Source organism: Girardinichthys multiradiatus, chromosome 20 (assembly GCF_021462225.1).
Source record: "Girardinichthys multiradiatus isolate DD_20200921_A chromosome 20, DD_fGirMul_XY1, whole genome shotgun sequence".
Classification (NCBI taxonomy): Eukaryota; Metazoa; Chordata; class Actinopteri; order Cyprinodontiformes; family Goodeidae; genus Girardinichthys; species Girardinichthys multiradiatus.
The window spans coordinates 18,973,386-18,995,184 of record NC_061812.1 but is presented as its reverse complement, the minus strand read 5'-3'; the positions used below and the strand labels follow the sequence as shown (position 1 = coordinate 18,995,184).

The window sequence follows — 21,799 nt, the reverse complement described above, 5'->3', positions numbered from 1 at the left end:
TGCAGTCGCTCTAGATACTCCATTTTGTGTCTGGTGAACCATTTCTGTGTTGATTCGGCATTTCTTTTGGATCATTATACTGTTAAAGGAGCCAAAGGTGAGCTATTTTCAGTTTTATAGCAGAGGACAACAGATCTCTAATTAAAATCTTCTGGTGTTTTTTAGTTATGTGCTCTCACAAGGTACTCAGAGCCCTTGGAATACAAACAGGCCCAAAGCATCACAGATCCTACACTATATTTAACAGTGGGCATGAGGTGCGTTTTCCACATATTCATCTTGTGTTTAAGGCCAGTCCAATGGTTGTTATGAAGACTTGGTGACTAAAGGCTGCCGCTCTTTGCTGTACATCTCTAACAGTACAGCCTCCTCCTCATTGTGGATCACAGCAAGATAGCTCAGTTCCTCCTTCAGTCTAGCGGCTAAAAGAAATTAACTTCTGTATCATTTCACATTTATACCCCAGGAAAACAGAGAGTTTAGAAAGTTAAGTATACATTTAAGAAAATGGTTTTTAGGGATATCAACAACTGGGTTATCTGTAATTTTGTTAAAAACATGGGATTTTTTTCTCTTCTAAAAGGTTAATATATTTTAAGGACATTTCAAAATCGTAACCAGGGGTACCAGGAAATGTGTCTATGTCTGTTTTTCTCCACCAGCCTGGGGGACTTTATGTTTATTGGTGTTGTTACCCATCATAAACCTGTAACCTAACAGATCGCTTGGTTAATTGCCACATTAAGTGGACAGCTGTCGATTTAAATAGCATTAGTCCACAAACCTGGGCGATAAAGGTGAGGTAGAGAAGTGTAAGGGTTTGGAGGGAGGTGGTGGCAGGGTAAGAAAGTTCACCTGATGCACACGATGACTGGTTTTGAAGAAAAACGTGTGATGAGGATCCCATCTGTCTGAGGTCTGTCTGAGAGGTCAGGAGAGGAGCACAAGGGGGAAGAAAAGCCTTTAAATCTCACAGCAACCTTCAAACTATTAACTAGCAGTTGAGGTCTTTCAAGAGGAAGAGCTGTGTTTTATCTGAAAGGTCTGTTCAGAATTAAAGCATCATTAAAGCACAGTCACAGCAGGGTGAAGCTATCTAATGTGCTTCTTCACATCTACAGAGTTCATTTGGAGCATCCAGTACTTTGACACCAGTTAAACATGGTTAACTAAATGTTCTTGCTGGTACAAAGTGAACATTTTGATTTATTTTCCCAGTATGCAAGGATAGTTTATGTAATGATTATTTTTTATTTTTGTTGATAATATTGTGATAGTCTTACAAAGCATCAAAACAGATTACCAGTGTCCCACAAGATCTAAAACTTATATTTCTGTTTTATAGAAAGCTGTCTTTTCTATGTTCATAATCATCAAATTTCATGAATTTTGACTCGGCTCAGAATGGCTATGATTTCTGTAGAAAATGTAAAATTTTGATAAACATGAGGAGGCAGACTGATCTGTGTTTGGTGTGTTGAGATTCTGACCAGGAGCGCTATTTTCCAAAATTTTAATGTAAGAAGGAAATGAAGGAACGAAAGAAAAGCTTATCACATCTGGAAGATATTTCAAACTGACTGTAAAAGGTTTTGAAACATCTCCAGAAGCTAAACAAAGCACTTTCTGACCTTCTTTGTTTTCTTTGTTGTCTTCAGGATGAAACACTTTTCATGACCATTTGCATTTACAAGCAAACATGTTGTATACTTCCCTATTTATTAAGCATGGATTTGTACATGCTAAGCATTTTTCATAAACCCATTACTTCGATATGTGGTACTTTTTACTAAGGGCGATGTGGCTCCCCGCCCAGGATGGCCTTCTGTTGGAGGGTTTCATAATCAATCAATCAAAAACAGAAAGCTACCTGTAATCCAAACAACTCTTTTATTGCTTCTTTGTATTTATATTTAATGTGAAGTGGGGTCACTTGCAGAGGCACTGCAAGAAAAATGTTTTATTATTTTCTTTAAATTTTGAAGAATCACAGTCAAAAGAAATTAGCCAAGATACCAGGAAATTATATATATATATATATATATATATATATATATATATATATATATACATATCCAACCTTTTATCACTGGTCAGTTGAAACTTTTAACTCTCCTGTATCAAAATAATCTTATTTGGAAAATCCATGAAATGTATTGTAATGTGGGCTTGGAGCTTTTGCATTCACTACCCCCGGAGTTCTTTCTGTAGCCTAATCAGGCTTTTACCTCGACAAAGCAGAGTGTAAACCTGATTAATTCCTATTCATGATGGCTACAATTTTAAATCAATATTGAGGTAAAACCTTGGAGGGCCCCTGGAGCAGGGTACACGGCACTAATCGTGCCCACTGGATGCCGCATAATGAGATTCTAATTGGACAATAAGTAATGAGACAAGGCATGAGTGGTTTACCAATATCTCATGAACCTTTGAATGGAAATTACAGCAGTTGTATTATGCAAAGGTCTAATCAGAGTTTACCTTTCTGCACTGTTAAAGAATTGACCTGAACAGTCCTGCAGCGTCCTATTTTGTCTATTTATTTAGTCATTATTTTTGCATAAAGCAGCCCGATGGCATTTATTTCCTCTCTCTATTTTTGCTGGCGCGTGTGTCTCAGGTAGTTTCTTAGATCAACGCACAGGGCAGCCATGTGTTCTTGGATAATTTCTGTCCTCCGCTTACTAAATTCAGCTGGCATACAGATGAGCTTTGCATCAACTCCCAGTCCTGTTTGGCTCCTGACAACATATGCGGGGTTCCATTTTCCCTCACTCATTACAGGCACCGTTGTTGACCTTGTGCTTCTGGTTCATGTACAACAGCAGATGTGTTGGCTCTGTCGACTTAATAACAAGCAGCAGTACAAGGCATAGTCTACTGCTGAAACCACATATTTACATACACTGTATAAAGAGCCACATAACGTAACTCTTTTTTTCTTAATGTTTAACATTAAACCAGATTAAATGTTTCCTGTTTTAGGTCCATTTGGAAGATAATTTCTATTTGAGAAATATCAGAATAATAAGAGAGATTTTTTTGATTTTTCTTTTCATATTTAGATGTTTACAGAAATTGCTATAGTATTAAATAAAATTGTCTATTAAACTGTATGACTTGGGTCAGACATGTAGTGTATTATTATACAAGTTTCTTAAAACAGTTTGCTGGTGCTTTGGCCCATTCCTCTTGACAGAACTGATGTAGCTGAGCCAGGTTTGTAGGCCTCCTCATTCACACACACCTTTGCAGTTCTGACTAGAAATCTACTGAGATCAGGGCTTTGTGATATCCACTTAGGGACATTTACTTTCTTTTTCTTAAGCCACTTTGGCTAAATTAGACTGAAATCTTAGGGTCACTGTCCATTTATAGGACTCAATTGTGTCCAAGCTTTAACTTCCTGGCTTATGTCTTGAGGTGTGATCTAAATATTTCCACATAATGTTCCTTCCTCAGGATCTGTTCTGTGAAGTTCACCAGTCTCCCTGCAGCAAAACCCCAGCACAGCATAATACTGCCACCACCGTACTTAGCAGTCAGGATGGTGTTGTCAGGCTTGCAGGCGTTCCCAAACATGTCTCCAAAATTAAGGTCGCTGTGTTTGAGTACATCTGTCTTTTGGAGTAGTGCTTCTTCTTTGTGTGGCCTTTAAACCTATATTGACAGGACTGGTTTCACAATTTTACAAAGCCATGACATCATCATCATTTGGGCTTTCCCAAATTGTTTCAAGGCATTATACTTTTATTTTATGTTGACATCTGACTGTGAAGAAATTAATAGAACAGTCTAAATAAATTCTGTCTCTCATCATTTTAGTGTTTAGCAAATAGAAATAATGTAAAATATCCCAACTGACTGAATGTCAGACTGTTGAGTCTTATTATTGAATGCATGTAAATACCTGTAAATGTGACACAAACTGAAATATAGGTTCACTAGCTAGCTAAAGTTTGTGAGAGCATCTCCAACAAAGGACAAGGCAAAGAAAAGGGATAATTTGAGGAGGAGGAGAAGACTGTGGTGTCTCGCTCAGAACCCCACCGAGCATGTGTCGACTCTGACCCCGACATCTCCCCGGGGGGACATGGAGGTGACTTTGCAAAGTGATCTGCAGACTGCTGCGCTGCTCTCAAGTGTCGTCATGGCAAGTTACAGAGCAAATGGATACTCGCATCCTCATGAAAACCAACAAAGGGATATGTGCTGTATGTACATATTCAACTTTGTATGTTCAAGGGTGTTCAACAGCCTGAGCGAGCTTGTGCTTCAAGAATCAATCTTTATTAAAAAGGATAAAACTGAAGAATTGATTTAATGAATGCGGCCTCATGTCCTGCAGTCACATGTAATCCGCGCAGAATCATCGAGCCCAAGCTCAGGGGGACAAAAAATGTTCACAGAAGACTCATGGAGTGGCCTGTAATGATAGTCTCCATATAATCCCATAATTCCTTGTTTAATTAAACTCTGAAGCTGGCCTTGAGACTCTGCCAGCTCTGTTGCTCTTTTGTTCTCACAGTTGTTATTTGGAGGCAAGGTCTGAGTGTTCTTTTTGTCCACTTACGCTGAAAGATTTGACTGAAGTGAGCTGAAACAAAGAGTCAGAGTCAGGTGTGCATTTGCGTTGTAGCCGGATGGCAAAGGGCCTGTGTCAGAAACCGAAATCTCTTCAAGCGCCCTCTTCTTCAACATCTCCCTTTATTTTCCCTTCTCCCACACTTTCTGGACTGTGCATGATGCAATCCAACTAGGCCTGGAGCAACACTGGCACATCACTCTGCCTTGTCTATGTCTCAATGAGGAAATTATGAAAATAAGAATTTTATGACATGAAATGAAAAGGGCCATGTAGTTTGAATAAACATGCAGAGGAGGTGAAAATGATGCAATTTTCTAAATTCAGTTATAATGGTAATGTGCAATGGTAATGCGTATTTGCTGTCAAAAATGTCCCTGTTGGCCCGGATTGTACAGCATTGTGCTGTATCTGTGTTCCTCGAGCAAAAAATTCAGCTTAGTTAAATGCCGAAAAAGTAATGTAAAATATGCTTTAATTCATTCGGTGACAGCAGGTGGAAACACATGGGACTGAATGGTTTTGCTGTGATATTGTGCTCTATTTTATGCACTTTGGCTGAGCTGTGTATGAGCAGTGTGCCCTGGGCCAATGACAGAGAAAAGCAGGGTGAGGAGCAGCAAGGTGGCCTCTGCAGATTAACCCTTCTACCCACTGGCAGCCCACTCCCCCTCAGCTCTCTGCCTTCACACCCTCTGGGGCCCCCTCTCACAGGCAGGATTGCATATCAGGGCCTTCTCTATATTAAATAAATATCCACAGATTAAGATAATATTCTCCCAGTTGTATATGGAGAGAAAAGTAGCTGTCATTTGAATCCTCTGTGATGCAAGCCCTGCACTCATGAGCAACAAAAGAGGCCCTTTTAGAATGGAGATAACGCTGTTATTTTCTACAAATAGCTAATGCTCCCAAAGGCCTCTTGACTAGATTCTCATTACATTTCTCTTCACCTCAGGTAACCGCACAGATGAAGGCTCGGATGTTGATTCGGAGCCAGATTTGCCACTGAAGAGGAAGCAGAGACGCAGCCGCACCACCTTCACAGCAGAGCAGCTGGAGGAGCTGGAGAAGGCTTTTGAAAGAACGCATTACCCTGACATCTACACCCGAGAGGAGCTGGCTCAGAGGACGAAACTCACAGAAGCCAGAGTACAGGTGAGACCTACAGAGCCATACTTAATCTAACATTACTAAGCTAAAAAGGTTGTTAGAGCTCGGCAGAGATTTTACATTCTTTCTAAAGGTTCTGAACCTGTCAAGCACTATTTTTACAGGGACTGGTTTTTCTCTTTGTAGATAAGGTGCACTTACTTTTAATGCTTTTCTGGGGCTATATGCTGCAGAAACGCTGACTATCTTGAAGCAAAAAGCATTATCTTTCTCCATAAACCCAACAATGTTTTACTCTATAAAATGTAGCCAGCACAGTGCCTAATCAAAGTATTCTTACCCCTTGAACTTTTTCACATTTGGTTCAAATTTCAACTACAACTTTCCATGTATTTTATTGGGATTTAATGTGATCGACCAGCCAAGGAGCACATTGTGAAGTGGAAGGATAAGAATACATGATTGTCTTTTTTTTTTTACAAACAAAATTTTGAAAAGTGGGTTGTGACCAGCTTCTCTGTCGCTGAGGAGGAAAAGCATCCCCTCAGCATGATGCTGCCACCACTATTTTTCTCCATTGAAATAGCTTGTTCAGTATGAAGGTGCGGCACTAGGTTTTTACCCAGCACAGTATTTCGCATGTAGATCATGTCTTCAGTATGGCTTTGGCAAACCGCATGTGGTACTTCTTGCGATTTACATTCTTCAACACCATTATTCTTCCAACTTTTTTATGAAGGTCAGATTTGTGAAATGCAAGGCAAATAGTTGCCCTCCCAGTGTCCCACCTGAGCTGTTGGATCTCTGCAACTTCTCCAGAGTTACCATGTCTCTTGGCTGCTTCTCTGGTTAGTATTATCCTTGCCCAGCCTGTCAATTTAGGTGGACGACCATGTCTTGGTAGGTTTGATGCTGTCCAGTACTCTTTTTATTTTCAGATAATAGATTGTACAGTGCTCCAAAGCTTGGGATGTTGTTTGATAACCTAATCCTGCTTTAAATTTCTCCACAACTATACTCTGACCTGTCCACGTTGTTCCTTCATCTCTGTGATGCTGTTTGTCTACTAATAGTCTTGAACAAACCTCTGAGACTTTCTCACTACAGCTTTATTTATATTGAGTAATTTGCTACTCTGAATTTTATTTATGGGTATTAATGTAAAGGAGCTGAATACAAATGCTAACCATACGTTTCAGATTGTTAACATGTGAAAAACTTGCCTTATTTTCCTTCCAGTTTAGAACATACACTACTTTGTGTTGGTCTATCCCATAAAATACCAATAAAATGCCTTCAAAATTGTGATACTAATGTGACAAAATGTGAATAAGCTTAAGGGGTATGAATATTTCTGCAATGGCTGTAATACATTCATCCATCATGAACACGTTTTCCTTTTTATCATGCTCTATTACCCTTAATGTTGAAGCGGTTTGACAGAAATGCTTCCTTATTTCACACCCTAGACTAAGGAGCCCACTCTGACAGCCTGTATTCCCCACAGTTGTGTGCAAGATTGAAGGAAGATGTATACATTAGAGTTACAGCAGCAGCTGTTCTTCCAAAGATGGGAAGGGAGCAAAAAGTAGAAGAGGAGCGAAAGGGAATGCATTCCTGATGGATTTCTCATTTCGGCCTTTGGCCAGGATCTCATCCCAACCACTTTCAAGCTGGCCGCTGCTTGTAAAACCCTCCACATATCACACAGAGTTCTTCATCTTCTCTGGGGACCCCATGCCCCGACAACAACATTAATCAATCAACTGCTAGTAAAAAAACAAAAAAATGTCTGGGGCACCCCTCTCCTCTTACCCCAGTGGTTCACACTCACTCTAAAATGGCCCAAACTCCTCACCGCATGCTAACTGTTCATCACACCACAAACACGCAGTGTTGGTAACTGATTCCACATATGCCACTGTCCATCTTCAAAACCCCCCCAACACGCACGGGTGTCCAGTATTTCTGAGCAACGAAGTGCAGTTTATCATGTGGTGGAAAACCTAGAGCCTTAAATATTACACTATATAGATTTAGAAAGGTAATTTTATTTCCACATTTCGTTGACTGGGGCATAAGCAACAACAATATTGCAAAAGTAGCAACAGCGATTACCAAAAATTTTTTGTTGCTTTTTATTTCTAGTTAAATTATATTTGAGAAATTAATTTATTCATCATTCTTCAGCAGAGCTGGCCCAAGGAACAAGAAAACTAAGCAAGTGCTTAAGACCCCCAGAACCATCAGGGTCCCACAAGAGCATTACAACTGACACACAAGTCAAGTTTACAGATATAAATATTGTTTTTACAGGTGACAAGTCAACGGCGATCATGAAAACAAAACTTGAAGCTTGATATTTAAAATTAATTTAAATCAGTGTATTCAGACTAAAACTACCTTTCTGGATAAAAAACAAAATACTTAAAACTCTGTCAACATCAGGAAAAATGATTGATGATCAACATTATCTGAATTATGCATTGTGATCATTTCAGTCTCCTGCCTAAAATGTTTCGACTTCTGGGAAGAAGATACAGCTTCTATTAGAAATCTTGTTTTTTTTACATTTTCAAACATGGTTCTAAAACATAAATCACGTAAAGTTAACATGAGTCAAGGAAAGCACATTTAGTTACTGTGTGGCTGATATTTCTCTCTATTAAATGTTGGTGATGTGCAGTGCTTGCTTTGTGCCACACATAATGTTTCTCATTCCGGTCAAAAAGTGTTTTTTATTCATACTGGTACCATGATGGTAGATGGGAGGTCCCCAAATCTAATTTAGAACCTTTTACATCATTGGGCTGGTTCTGTTCTTCTGTCATCAATGAGGACTGTGGCACATGATTGAAAGTATTTCTTTCTTGCATTAACGTCTGAGTGTTTATGGAAGAGCAAATAATCATGGACAAGCATGAGAAAAGTGGCCAAACAAGAAAGCCAGTGGGGTCACTTCTTTCTCTTTACTGTTGGATAATAGACTTAAATGATCTCATGTGAAAACCTGGGGAATTTGGGCTGGGGCTATAATTTGTTAATGCTGTTTTCCTCATAATCTAATTCTTTGAGGCTTTGAAAGTTTCAAAAGGTCAACTCAAACTTAATTTTGTGAGAAGGTTACGGAGAAAAGGGTACTGGTGGCCAAAATAAATAATACCGACAGTGGTGCCACAGTCTGCATGCTTCAAGCAACACACTGTTAAATCTCTTAGTGTAAAAGTCTAATAGTTTTCTACGCTTTTGCTGCAGAACCATCACAGCTTTAAAAACAGATTCTGAATTGTTGTTCGCATATGCACATTCATCTCCTTTATCCTCCTTGGACAGCTGATAGTGTGAAAGACCGTTGCTGAAATGTGAGTTTACATGAGAAGATGGCCACCAGCTGGACTTCACACTGGTGCCCAAATGGTCCGTCATAGGGCAGAAGAAGAGTGACCCTTTGGTCAGACTGCAAAGCTTCTCCAGCACAGCTGCAATGACGCATCTTCCAGATGTCATCCAGAAACTAGACGCAGTTTAAGGCTGAGAGAGAAATTATGAGCAAGGGTCCATGCAGGGGTCCCACAAACTCATATTTTAACTCAGATTTGTGTGAGCTGTCATGGTTCTCCGTTATCCGTTTCTCTTTTAAGATGGCTATAATGTAGAAAGCAGTTTTTGGATCAGGCACAGAGGTAAACTGTGAGGCTAAAACCTTTGTAAACAAGGCCGCCCTGCGTGGCAGTCAAAGCCGTGCTGTAAATTAAATGCTGGATTCCCGTATGAGTGATGAGTGTTTGGCTTACCGCTGACTCACAACATAAACTCATAAACAGAGCTAACTGCCCAGTGTCTGCCCTTGTCTGCCATTTTAACACCCTCTCAGCATCTATCTTGATCGGCCCACTGCCCCCTTTTAGAGAAGTTCCCGGCGTTCCTTTACCACTACAAACCGTGCAATGGTTTTATCACCCCAGCTGACAAATTGTGGCATGTGATCCATATCTCTCAGCAATTAGTTCCAGACTGTCTCTGTAGAAGGGGATGCTGCCAAGTCTACCTTCCCTGTATCCACCGCCGATGCAGTGTTCTCTACTACTTTCCATCTGATAACCCCTCAGTTTTAACAGGAGCAGGCAGCAAAGCCATTTCTGCGTCTCTGAGCGGCGGATCGGGTGTGGAAACACCAAGAAGGGAAGGGATGTGCAGGCGATGGGCAGCAGGTCGCTATAAATCGGCTCTTTTACATGAAGCAAATTGCATTTGCCTCCTATTTAGGCTGAAGTTTTTAAGAGACAGACGCCTGAGTCTCGCCAGAGCTCATCATCTCAGCATGCAGTTGACGGCTCGCTTTACCAAATCTGTCACATAGGTCCTCTTTCATTACCAATAAACATCCCCCATGTAGCTAATATAGTTAGTGGAATCTAATAAGGCATAAGCAGTGCTTTTTATGAAGCATGCAAATCAATTTGTTAAAAAGTTTTTTTCTTTATCTGGGGCTTGCGCTGTTCTGAATGAGATCAGACAGAAAGACCTATAAGTGGCTGTGAGCTAGCATCTTTAGCTTCATTTAAAATACATTTAAAGCCGAGTTCAGCCTCATGCAGGTGGTTTTAAGCAGGTTAGTGAAAATGGAAGGTATTCCATGTGGAAATTTCCTCATAATTGTGTCAGTCAATTTTAAGCACTGTAAAGGAAAAGAAAAATCCCAATAGCGCCGAGTGGTAGCAACCAAACCCAACAGGCAACTGTATTCCCGCCAGTGCGGGTTTACTTCGCATAAAGGAATAAATAGGATTTGTGTAGATTGTCGGGAAGAAATTGTTGCAATGCATCACTGTGAATGTTCTAACACTTTCTTATTATTAGAATTTAAATGACTTTGGTACAGTGCTTCTGTACTCCTGATACTTATCAAGCTAATCCCACTCTCCTCACAAATTCACACTCCTAGCTACTTTAATTAGCATAGTGCCAGTCTGGAAGGCAAGCAGGGAGGGAATTATAGGGGAAGAAAGAGGAAAAGGAAAGAGGAGGAGGATGTGTGAGGCATGGGAAGGGAAGGGGGGAGCATATTGCGTGGTATGAGGCAGAAGAGGATTTGGTGTGTTGTTGAAGCCAGTTGCATCACCTCATCTGCGTTTTTATGGGTATGAAGTCAGCAGCACATTTTGTTTTGTCATTATCTATCGGCTCTTGGTATTCATCTACCAAATGTTGCAAATTGGCTCCTGAAAGGCGTCACGTATTCAGGACTTGTCTTTGGTAAAAGAATTCATGGAGGATCGTGTAAATGGACAATTCTCATGTGAATGATCCTGTTTAAGGGAAACAACACATAGTGCTTTATTTGGTCTCTGCAGTGCACTGTCACGCCTTTACAATGTTGGTGTGAGTGCACGCTATCACTGATCAGCTGGGAAAAAAGATATTTAATCGTTCAGAATCAATTCTTTTGACTAGCATTGAAAAAAAGATTAGATGAGATGAAGCAATATGGAGCGTATTATGAACCAAGGACTCAAATTTCATCATTGCAATAAAAATTTCACATTTTATCAGATTGTAGGTTTAACATTTGTATACACAGTGCTCTGCAAAAGTATTTATACATCTTGAACTTCAAAACCACAAACTTCCATAGTGGGATTTTATGTGACAGACCATCACCAACAAGTACATAACTATGAAGTGGAACAAAACAGCAAAAATTAAAAGAGTCCAACTAAACCAGAGATCTGCAACCTGTGGCATGTGAGCCATGTTAAAATGGCTCTCTGGGTTTTAAACGTTGAGGACCACTGAACTAAACTGATAAACCAGAGAAGAGTATTAATCAGGGAAGCACCCAAGCTTCATGATAGCTCTAGGAGAAAACCATGTAAAGACCCATTTGACATTTGGTACACACATTATAGAGGATAGTCCAAATATCTGGAAAAAGGTGCTCAGATGAAACCAAAATGAAACTTCTTAGCATATATATACCTCCATAAATACCCTGTCCCCACTGTAATGCATGAGAGTGGCAGCATCATGCTTTGGGCATCCTTTTCTTCAACAGAGACCAGGAAACAAGCCTTGTAAGTTACTGTACAATGTCGCTCTCCAACCAATCTGACTGAGCTCCAGCCAATGAAACTTTAACAATTTTGTAAAGAAGAATTGACAGATTTCCAGTCTCTAGAAAGGCAACACTGGTAAAACAAACAACCAAAGGCTTCCAGCACTAACTGCGGCAAAAGGTGATTCTGCAAAGTATTGACTCATGCGAATCAATACAAATGCATAACACAGTTTACAGATATTTTGATGCTAGATGATTTTAAATGAATGATTTTCCTTCAACTTCACAACAATACACTACTTTGTGTTAGTCTATCAGTTTTCTTTATCATAAAGTGACAAATGCAGAAACATTCAAGGGGTGCAAACACTTTTGGGATGCACAGCTGCAGCTCAGCTCTCCTGCTTCCTTCTTTGCTGTTCCTTAATTTCTTGAGCAGGGTTAAACTTGACTTTTGATTGTCTGCCTTTCCCCTTTTTGGCTCCAAGAAACATTGTCCACAACTATCCAGTGATATAGAAACGTCCAAGCACTCTAGATGCTGGGAAACCTTTTAGCCCATGAAAATGAGACAGAAGTGAATTCCATGTGAATTCGGGCCGCACACTCATAGGTAAACGAGGGTAACAATGAGGAAGCTCTGCAGCTGTCTATGTTGCTGCAAAGAATTAAACTGGATTGGGGAGAGAAGAGGAGAATTTCTGTTCCAAGGTGACTTTGTGATCAGGTTCCAGAGCACATAGCCTCAAATCCTCAGCTTTGGGCTGTGTGTCATAGTCTATGCGAGAGCCAATGTGTGCATGAACATGAAGACTGGACTGGTAATATATGCATGCTGGTGATAGGGTATGGGCATATGTGCAGCCCCACTTGAGTGCTTGTTTATCCCCGTCTGTGCTGAGAGTCTGATGACTGTTAGAGAAAGCCATTCAGTCTGTGCCACATGGTTCCCTCTTTTCCCCCATATATTAGACTGGATGCACTGCATGTGTGTGTTTATGTCTGTGCATTCTTACTCAACAGAGCTGGCAGACTGGGTAATATTATCTAAGTATTATCTAAGAAATTGACTTGCACTTTCCAAATGCAAGTCAATTTCAAATTCCAATAGATTTTATGGTACAATAGGCTTTATTTTACTATATGTTTGAACTTGTGTGACAGCTTGTATGAGATGCTATGGCTCCGGGTTAGTTCATGTCTTCAACGTTTCATAACCATCAGTGGCGATTGCTCTAAGACTGCAAGGGAAGCTCAGCTTCCCCTAAAATATCAAAAAATAAGTGATCAAATATATACTGTTGTGTGTACATGTCATTGACTAAATATGCGCTACAATGCGCTCAACTTTTGTTCAGAATCAGCTTCTTATCACTGGTAACGACGCGGCTTTCCTCTCACTCATTCCCGCAGCTTCACAACAGTGAGTTCAGTAGCGAAGAAAAAGGATGGGCTTTGTCCCGCCCATCGGATGCTCAGCGTCTCTGGGGGTCTATGGGGCAGTGGGCTGGGCTCGGCTGGCCCGGACACTCAGCTTCTGCATGATGATTGGATGATCTGTCAGAGGCTGAATCCCTTTTTGATTGACAGTGAAATGAGCGAATCAGCGATCTTGAAATTTAGCTTCCCCTCCTTGAAAGACCAGCATCTGCCACTGATAACCATGCATTGCTATTTCATCTCTTCCTACTTCACTTTTGTACCCTGAAACAAACCATTAGCAATAATTGATTATGGCTATGTTTATGTTTATTTGAATTTATGTTCAAAAGATTCTTAGGAGCTCCATGATAAATGTTGAGGGGTAAAATATTTTCTTTCATCGGGAGCCATTTTATTGCCTATTTTCATATAGGAATAAATTTGATTTATATATTTTATAAAAAATAAATGCACACAAAACACAAAACACAAAACAAAAAAACATAAAAACTCACAAAACACAAAATCTAAGGGCTATTAAAGAGAACTTCTAAAGGAAACTAAGAATGAGCATTTAGAGTATTAGCACGTCATCAGAAGTCTTGTTTTATCAAAACCTTATGATTTTCTCTCTTTGAAATTAAAGCACAATGGTTCCCTGCATAACTGGGAGTTGTTTATTTTTTTTAACCTGATTTTAGTCTATGTCTTAAGTTTTAAAGAGAGAAAAGGGAGGATAGAACTTCAAGCGAGCCACCCCTTGTCCATTAGCTTGGCCACCACCAACCCCACACAAAAAAACTGATAAGGGAGACTCCTTACTTTGGTCTGAAATTAGACTGTTGTGTCACCTTTGTCTGGATTGCTCACCTGGATTTAAGAACTGAATGGTTACCAGTCCAAAATGTTATCTTGGTAGATAAGCTGTCTCTTATCTCTTCCGCAGGTGTGGATGCAAAAGAAAAAACAAATTAATTACAAAGATCAAATAATGAACAAAACAATTTCAAAACCGAAAGTAAACACAAGGCCATCAGACCCGTCTTTTGATTCTGATCATTATGTTTCTAAGTTTGTTTGAAACTCTTCTCTGAGTCAGTATTAGTTGAAGTTAGATCACAATGTGACTTGTGATCACCCCACCAGAAGAGAAGTCTGGAAAATTGATCAATTCAATTCAATTCAAAAATACTATATTAATCCCAAAGGGAAATTAAATGTTGTTATAGCTCATATTATGAAGGTTTCTTCAAAGAGCCGTTGTAGATGCTGATGGCTGTGGGCAGGAAGGATCTCCTGTAGCGCTCCGTCTTACAGCAGATCTGAAGAAGCCTCTGACTGAAGACACTCTGTTGTTGTAGGACAGTCTCATGAAGAGGATGCTCAGGGTTCTCCTTAATGTTCTTCATTTTATGAAGAATCCGTCTTTCCACAATGACCTCCAGAGGTTCCAGAGGAGTCCCCAGAACAGAGCCAGCCTTCTTTATCAGCTTGTTGAGCTTTTTTAAGTCCCTGGTTCTGATGCTGCTTCCCCAGCAGATGATGGCAGAAGAGATCACACTTTCCACAACAGACTTATAGAAGATATGCAGTATCTTGCTGCAAACAATGAAGGACCTAAGCTTCCTCAAGAAGTACAGTCTGCTCTGTCCCTTCTTGTAGATGGCTTCACAGTTGCATCTCCACTCTAGTCTGTTGTCCAGGTGAACACCGAGGTATTTATACTCCTCCACCACCTCCACTTCTTCTCCCATGATAGAAATAGTTTTTAACTTATTCCTTATTATTATCAACGCAAAATAAGCTCCACTATTTTTATCTGTTTAAGTTTCAAAGAAGAGATGATTTCAGAAAAACTTCAGAACAAATATCTAAGCGTGGATGTAGCCATCTAATTCAAGGTCTAATAGTGCAACTTCCTTCTATGAAGAAAATACAAGTTTGCATTCAAATGTAACACTCTGAAGGTTGTATCTTATCATTAATTAGTTATGGATTTTTTTCAAAAGCTTACTGAGTTTATTTGTGTCACCTGAGCAGATTTTCTTACAGTAAACTATGAGTAGATGATAGTAAGAAACGTAGAATCATTGGCTACAAATTAACATGTGGTTGGTGCAAAACGTCCCACAGGATAAAATACCCCAAAGGCAAGACATGGTACAGGGGCAAAAGAGCAAACACCAATGCTATGCATAAAGAAGAAAGCAAAAAAAATGCATTTTAACAGCAACTTACTGCAGGCTGTCAAACAAAGCAAACATATGATTGAATAAATCATTTAAGGTGAAGCGGAAACTGAAAATGTAACACTGGAATTAAGAAAAACTGTGAAAGTGAAAAGTAACCTTACTATTCAGGTGTCTTTGTGTCCATCATGATGAGGCACCGCCTTCCTAAGCTTGGATGACAAAAGAGGGAAGGAAGTTAAAGTGAGCATGAAAGAAGGGATGGTGTGAGAGGATGAGGTCGAAGGTGAAGTGGCACTGTGAGGTGGGGTGATTGGGAGTGTGTGGAGAGAAGGTGCTGCGCCTCCCTCAACCCCTACCCCCAACTGTGCTCCCCTCTCCCTCCCTTGAGCCAGGCAGCTGTTTGTCTGGCCCAGTCAGAGCTTAGTTCAGACCTCGGAGCACGCTCCACTACATCCCAATAGCAGAAATTTGACTGAGCTACATCTCACATTTGTTTTGTAATAGCTGATTGAAGAGATTCAGACTCGCTCTTTAGAAGCAGTCATGCTTGAGATAAAGATTTCCTGTTGGTTTTCCACTTGTACACCCTGAGATTTGGCCTTTTCTCAAAAGTTGACATAGTCACCGCCTGTTGCATTTATTTCCTTCCTTGTAAACTGGTTTAAAGGCAAAAAAGTCTTTGTGGAAGCAACAACTGTGTAGAAAAAGAACCACATTTGAATTAAGATCTCAGCGAGGCTGAGATCCCTTGTAGGCCCTTGCGAGTTTATATGTATATTTTTGCACACAAAAAAGAGGCAGGCCCCCAAAATGGAGAGTACGTCTGTGTGTAAGTCCCCTTGAAAGTGTCCCTCTTTAAGACCTGTTTAAAAGGGACGCCCTCTCTTTGTGACCACTGTTCTCGCTGGCGTACGGAGGGGCTTTTGTCCCCCTCTTTCATGTGCTCTCACAATAGCAATGGCCGTTTGAAACACAACAGTAGATGAACTGCGCTGACAGTGTATTAAACTCTGATGAATTGCCTGTGCGAAGCATAGATCAATGTCCTTCAACCCCAAGCACACAGTGAAGCCCAGGCCTTGTCTCGGCTAAATGGAACAGGTTGCTGGCTCTTTTCAAAAGGCGCCTGATTATATTCATGTTTTGTTGAAGCAGAAGCCTTTTTAAAATGTGTAAATCTTTGCCATTCTAAAGACTCCCCGTTTTTCCCCCTTTTCATTCAGAGATGTGACATTGTGATGCTCCTCGTTTTGTTAGCATTCTAATAAAATGGCTTTTTTATTCCCAAAATATACTTTTAAAACTTCAAAAACAGCAAAAATAAACAAATTACAGTTATATCCTGGAGGTCAACACCCTTTCCCAAAGGGTCCCTGCTTTTCAAGCATACTTGAGGAGTGTGGTGCGCACTAGTGGCCTGTCGCTGACCTTTTTATGACTTCTTCCTTCTGAAGGAAGCTTAGGGCTGCCTGTTTACACAGTTCACAACCACTTAAGAACAACAGATAAGGGCCACTGAGCTCCCGAGAAGGGCTGCAGACTGTCAGCTAGCTGCAGCAGCGCTACTGTTCACACCATATTAATCACCGGTGCCAGAACTCCACTGGGACTTCAAGCTAACCCAGCTTAAAAAAAAGACTAACTAAAGATTAACTGAAGCCTATTTTTTGCCTATTTTTCAGAGCACATAAATAGGCTACAATCATAATCAAGTCCAAACTTGGTTTCCTTTTTTGCATCCGTTCATCTTTTACTCTGCTAGGAAAACCTTGGTCCAAAAGACAATCGTGCCTATGTTTGACCATGGTGACATCATATATAGATTAGCTCCTAAGTCCTCATGACAGAAACCTGATGTTATGTACCACTCTGCTTTACGTTTTATAATGAATGCTTAATTTCGTACACATCACTGTTGTTTGTATTCTACTGTAAACTGGTCATCCCTACAGAACCTAAACAAAATCCATTGGGACGTGTTTATATACAAATGTCTAATAGGTCTACCTCAACCCTATTTTTGTAATTTGTTATATGCTTCTATGAATCCCTATTCTATGTGTATGTCACATATAGTTGTATGATTTTAATAGCATTCTTATTGTTGCTATATTTCTAAGTTGAATATTGTTGTAATGATGTGCTGCTAGGTTTACTTTTGTGTTTCTCTCTTTGTTACTGTAAATAAGAATCCATTCTTAATAACTTACCTGGTTAAATAAAGATTAAATAAATAAAATAAAGAAGCTTCTTTTTGAAATGATGTGTTTTTATCCATCTTGCAGGTGTGGTTTAGCAACAGACGGGCTCGGTGGCGCAAGCAGGCCGGTGCCAATCAGCTAGCAGCCTTCAACCACCTGCTTCCTGGAGGATTCCCACCCACGGGCATGCCAACCTTACCCACCTACCAACTGCCGGACACCAGCTACCCCAGCGCCACGCTATCACAGGGTAAAACTGACGCAGCCCGACATCCAAAACATACAGAATGCTCTGTTCAATGGTTTTAACTCAATTGTGGTAAAGATTGCATTAGTCCTGATTATTTTGGTATGTTTTCCATATTTCATGTACATTCTAATAAAGTTGCATGAATCATGTGCTGCATATAAGAAGCATGCAGCTGCTAGTTATCTTTCCAAATCACATCATTGTTACAGTGAAACACAAACAAGTCTTACATGACAATCAGGGGTCAAGTGGAAGCTTTACACTTTTCATTAGGAAACATATTTCTAAAGATTAGAACTTTCCTAAACTTTAATATCAGGATTTACGTGATAGGCCAACATAAAGTACTGCATGTTTGTGAAGTGGAAGGAAAGGATGTTTAGTTTTTAAATGTTCCATTCCAAATACAAATACAAATGCAAGTGTGACATGCATTTGTATTTAGCCGCTTTTGGGTCTGCTTAGTAGAACCTTCTTGCTGCAGTTAAATTTATAGGTCTTGTTACTTATGTCTCTCTGCAAAATACTGTAGCTTAAGTTATGTCAGACTGGATGGAGAGCATCTGTGAACAGCAATTCTTGACAGAGATTCTCAATTGAATTTATGTCTGTAATTTGACTAGGAAATTCTAACAGTTTCATCTAAACCCATTGCAGCTCTGGCTGTAATTTACAGTTGTTGTGGTGTATGGTGAGGTTTCTTTGTGGGGATGCTCTCTACCACCTTTTCTATCAACTATTTTTCTATCAAGAAAAGCCTCCCAAAACCATAATGCTGCCACCACCATGTTTTAAGGTGGAGATGATGCGCCCAGGGCAACGTTCAGTGTTAGTTTTTTACCGAACATAACATTTTGCTTGCAGTCCAGAAAGTTCAATTTGGTTTCTTCTGACCTGATACACTTTTTCTAAAATCTGACTGGGCTCTCTGTATGGCTTTTGACCCACTTTAAACATCACTTTTTAGGACTTTATTTCAAAGATGACTTTCCTTTTGCCACTGTTCCACAAAGGCCAGTTTTCTGGAGTACAAGAACATTTGTTATCCTGTCAACAGCTTCCCCCACTAGAGCTGTGGATCTCTGCAGCTCCTCCGGAGCTACCAAGGGCCTCTTGGTTGTCTCTCTGATCAAATCTCTCCTAACTCAAAGCACTAGATATGGTAGTTTAGGTAAACAGCTATCTTTTGGTAGGTTTGCTGTTGTCCCATACTCTTTCCAGTTTCAGATGATGGATTGAACAGAGCTCTGTGAAAAGTGAAGGGGGAACAATAAAAATCTACTTTACACTTTAATTAAAGGCTTTTGCCCTAAAGATTCATGTTTGTTTCAGTGCAGAACCTTATTGTCATGCATGTTGTTTTTTGTTGGTTTGTTTATGTCAGAGGGCACCAGCACATTGCATAGACCCCAGCCTCTGCCACCGTCATCCATGCACCAGGGAGGTCTGAGCGCCGACAGCAGCTCCGCTTACGGCCTGTCGTCCAATCGCCACAGCTTCTCCAGCTACTCCGATACGTTCATGAGTCCCTCCGCCTCCAGCAACCACATGAACCCCGTCGGCAACGGGCTCTCCCCACAGGTTAGACCAGCAGCCATGATGCCGTGTTCTCTCATAGGTGTTGATAACATTCTTTATTCCACCGCTTTCCTCCTCCTCTCTCAGCTAAGGATATGTAATTGCATTTTTTTTTCACAGAAATTAAGATTCAGAAACAGCATGTTCAGCGAAAATAACTGCCAGTGTGGGCTTTTATGTTCGTCTTTCCAAAGCCCTGGATTTATTTTAGCTACTCCAAATTGCTACATTTGTAAAACAATTGGATTAACATCAACAAATTAAAATTCATCTTGATAGCAACCAGAAGGGCTAGAGCTGCTCCAAACAGAGGTTTTCTACTTTCCTGGGACATCTAAATCCTGCACCGTGCAGAGAGAGCACATGCAGATGAAATAATTAGCTAAAGCTTATAAATGTGGACCCATAATCTTCTTCACGTAATTGTCTGCAGCTCGAAGACTCCAGTGCGTTGTGTAATTTTTTTCCCGCTTGTGTCTTATGCTGCAGGAATTTTAGGCATCTTTACGTACAGAGTAACCCTTAATTTCTACTCTGTCTACTTAATGCTTGGACTTGCATGTAAAGATTTATTTGTGTTCCTTTCTAAAAAGCCTTTGGTTTCAGCTGTTAACATCTTTTGGACACCTCCATTAATGAGCATTTAAAAGCGACTCTTTCTGTTAAGGGTTGAGCTTTCAGTAGCACAGAATGAAAAATGATTTGTATTGATGCAAATCGTGTGTACGGAGTGAATTAAACACAATTACCCATCAATACTGGCCAGTCTTGCCCACCCTCACCAACAAGATGTGGTTAACAGGCAGAAAATAAGATTGAAATGGTGTGTAAAGAGTTGAAAATGAATTTCAATGCTGCATTTGTCCACAATTACCCCGTCGTTCACACATGTTTTATTGGGAGTTTTTTTTTTCTTCATCCTTCAAATATTTCTCAAAGCAGATTGGAAACATTCTTGGTATTACCCTCTTTCTTCAGAGAAGAAAGAATTAAGGATTTTGTGACAAAAAAGAGATTTTCTCTCCTGCTGGAGCGACGGAGGATAACATGGAGGCTCACAGCGTGTTTGATTGTTAATCGTGGCACAGGGGTTTTAACTACTAATGCTCTCACTGCAAACCTGCAGAAAAACACCAGGAACATGGAGCCTTTTTTATTATTATTATTAATGGGTCTCTCTAATACTGGCATGGGGTGCACTGTCGCTTTCCTCTCCCTCCCGTCAGAGCGGTTGAAGTATGTGTTGGGATATTAAACATTTCCTGTCACAGTGGGGATTAGGAAGTGAGCGTTTGGGCAGCTGTACAGTGCGGATTTCCAGTTTTCAATTACTCAATCAAATGTGATTGATAGAGCCCCCACCTAACATGCATTTCATTTGTGGTTTTTTTTTCTTGAAGTTTATTTAAATATCTTAAAATTAAAATGTGAGTTCTTTCCACATGCTACTGCATGATGTTTGTGCTGCACTGAGGTGAAATGATTTGAATGCATCCAGATTGCTATGTGGCATTCCTATCAGTGTCCCAGCATGGAGATGGATGCTCCTGCTGATAGCAAAATCAGAGTTCGCTCACTGGTGCAGCTTCCTGCTGTGCTGGGCAGACCTTCTCTCTTCACAAAGCAAAACACTGAAAACTCAAACAATAAACCTTCAGGTTCACTTCATACCCTATTTTCTCTTACATTTAACCAAATCCCAATCAAAAATCAGAAATAGTTGCAGTTTTATTCTACAACTCATTTTCACAACTTTTTTTCTCCTTTGTGTAATGGGGAAAAATGACAGTATCTATCAAGATGGAAATGAGAAACCGATATTGTAAGTTGCAGACGGAGTCTGTTTACAGGAGATATGCTTGTGCATTGGTATGTGCAAGCCATTCCTTCAAGTGTCTGGCGCTGATGGCCTTGCAGTTGCTGTAAAGATTGACAAAAATTCTGTGATTCGCAGTAAATGGGCTGCGGTCGCGAGGTGCCAAATCTGTAATGGAATCCTGCAGCGTTCAGCAGTCCTGACAGGAGCCTGCGTCCATCCCAATTCCATGACCCATCCCGACAGCACACATTTTTGCCCATTAAAGGCGGTGGGAGAAAAGCCATCCACACTCCATTCCTGTCGCTGTCTTTGTGGGATATACAACATGTTTGGCTGGTTGTGGGTGGTGGCGGGGTGGGTGGTATATTAAGGGATCGTGAGAGCAAAGCTGTGCCTGGCTGGGCAAAAGGTATGAAACCAGAAGTGTGTTTTGTTGTTGGTCATGTTTCATTTAGTAGCTCAGCAGGTGTTGGAATAAAGAGAAAGAAGGGGCATGAAGGACAGGCATCCCTGTATTTGCCTGCTATGCTCAGCTGAACATAAGGTCAGAGACTATGTGCCTTCTAAATTGAGATTTT

At 40.4% G+C, this 21,799-nt stretch overlaps 1 protein-coding gene across 4 annotated transcripts in view; it reads left to right on the top strand.

Moving 5' to 3' along the window:
- pax7a (paired box 7a) overlaps positions 1-21,799 on the top strand; it is a 57,249-nt gene that overhangs the window by 20,554 nt on the left and 14,896 nt on the right. For all 4 annotated transcript variants that reach the window (XM_047348168.1, XM_047348169.1, XM_047348167.1 and 1 more), the window contains 3 exons: positions 5,547-5,746; positions 17,659-17,824; positions 19,209-19,405. In XM_047348168.1, the coding sequence (XP_047204124.1) occupies positions 5,547-5,746; positions 17,659-17,824; positions 19,209-19,405 (563 nt within the window). The remainder of the gene's footprint in view (positions 1-5,546; positions 5,747-17,658; positions 17,825-19,208; positions 19,406-21,799) is intronic.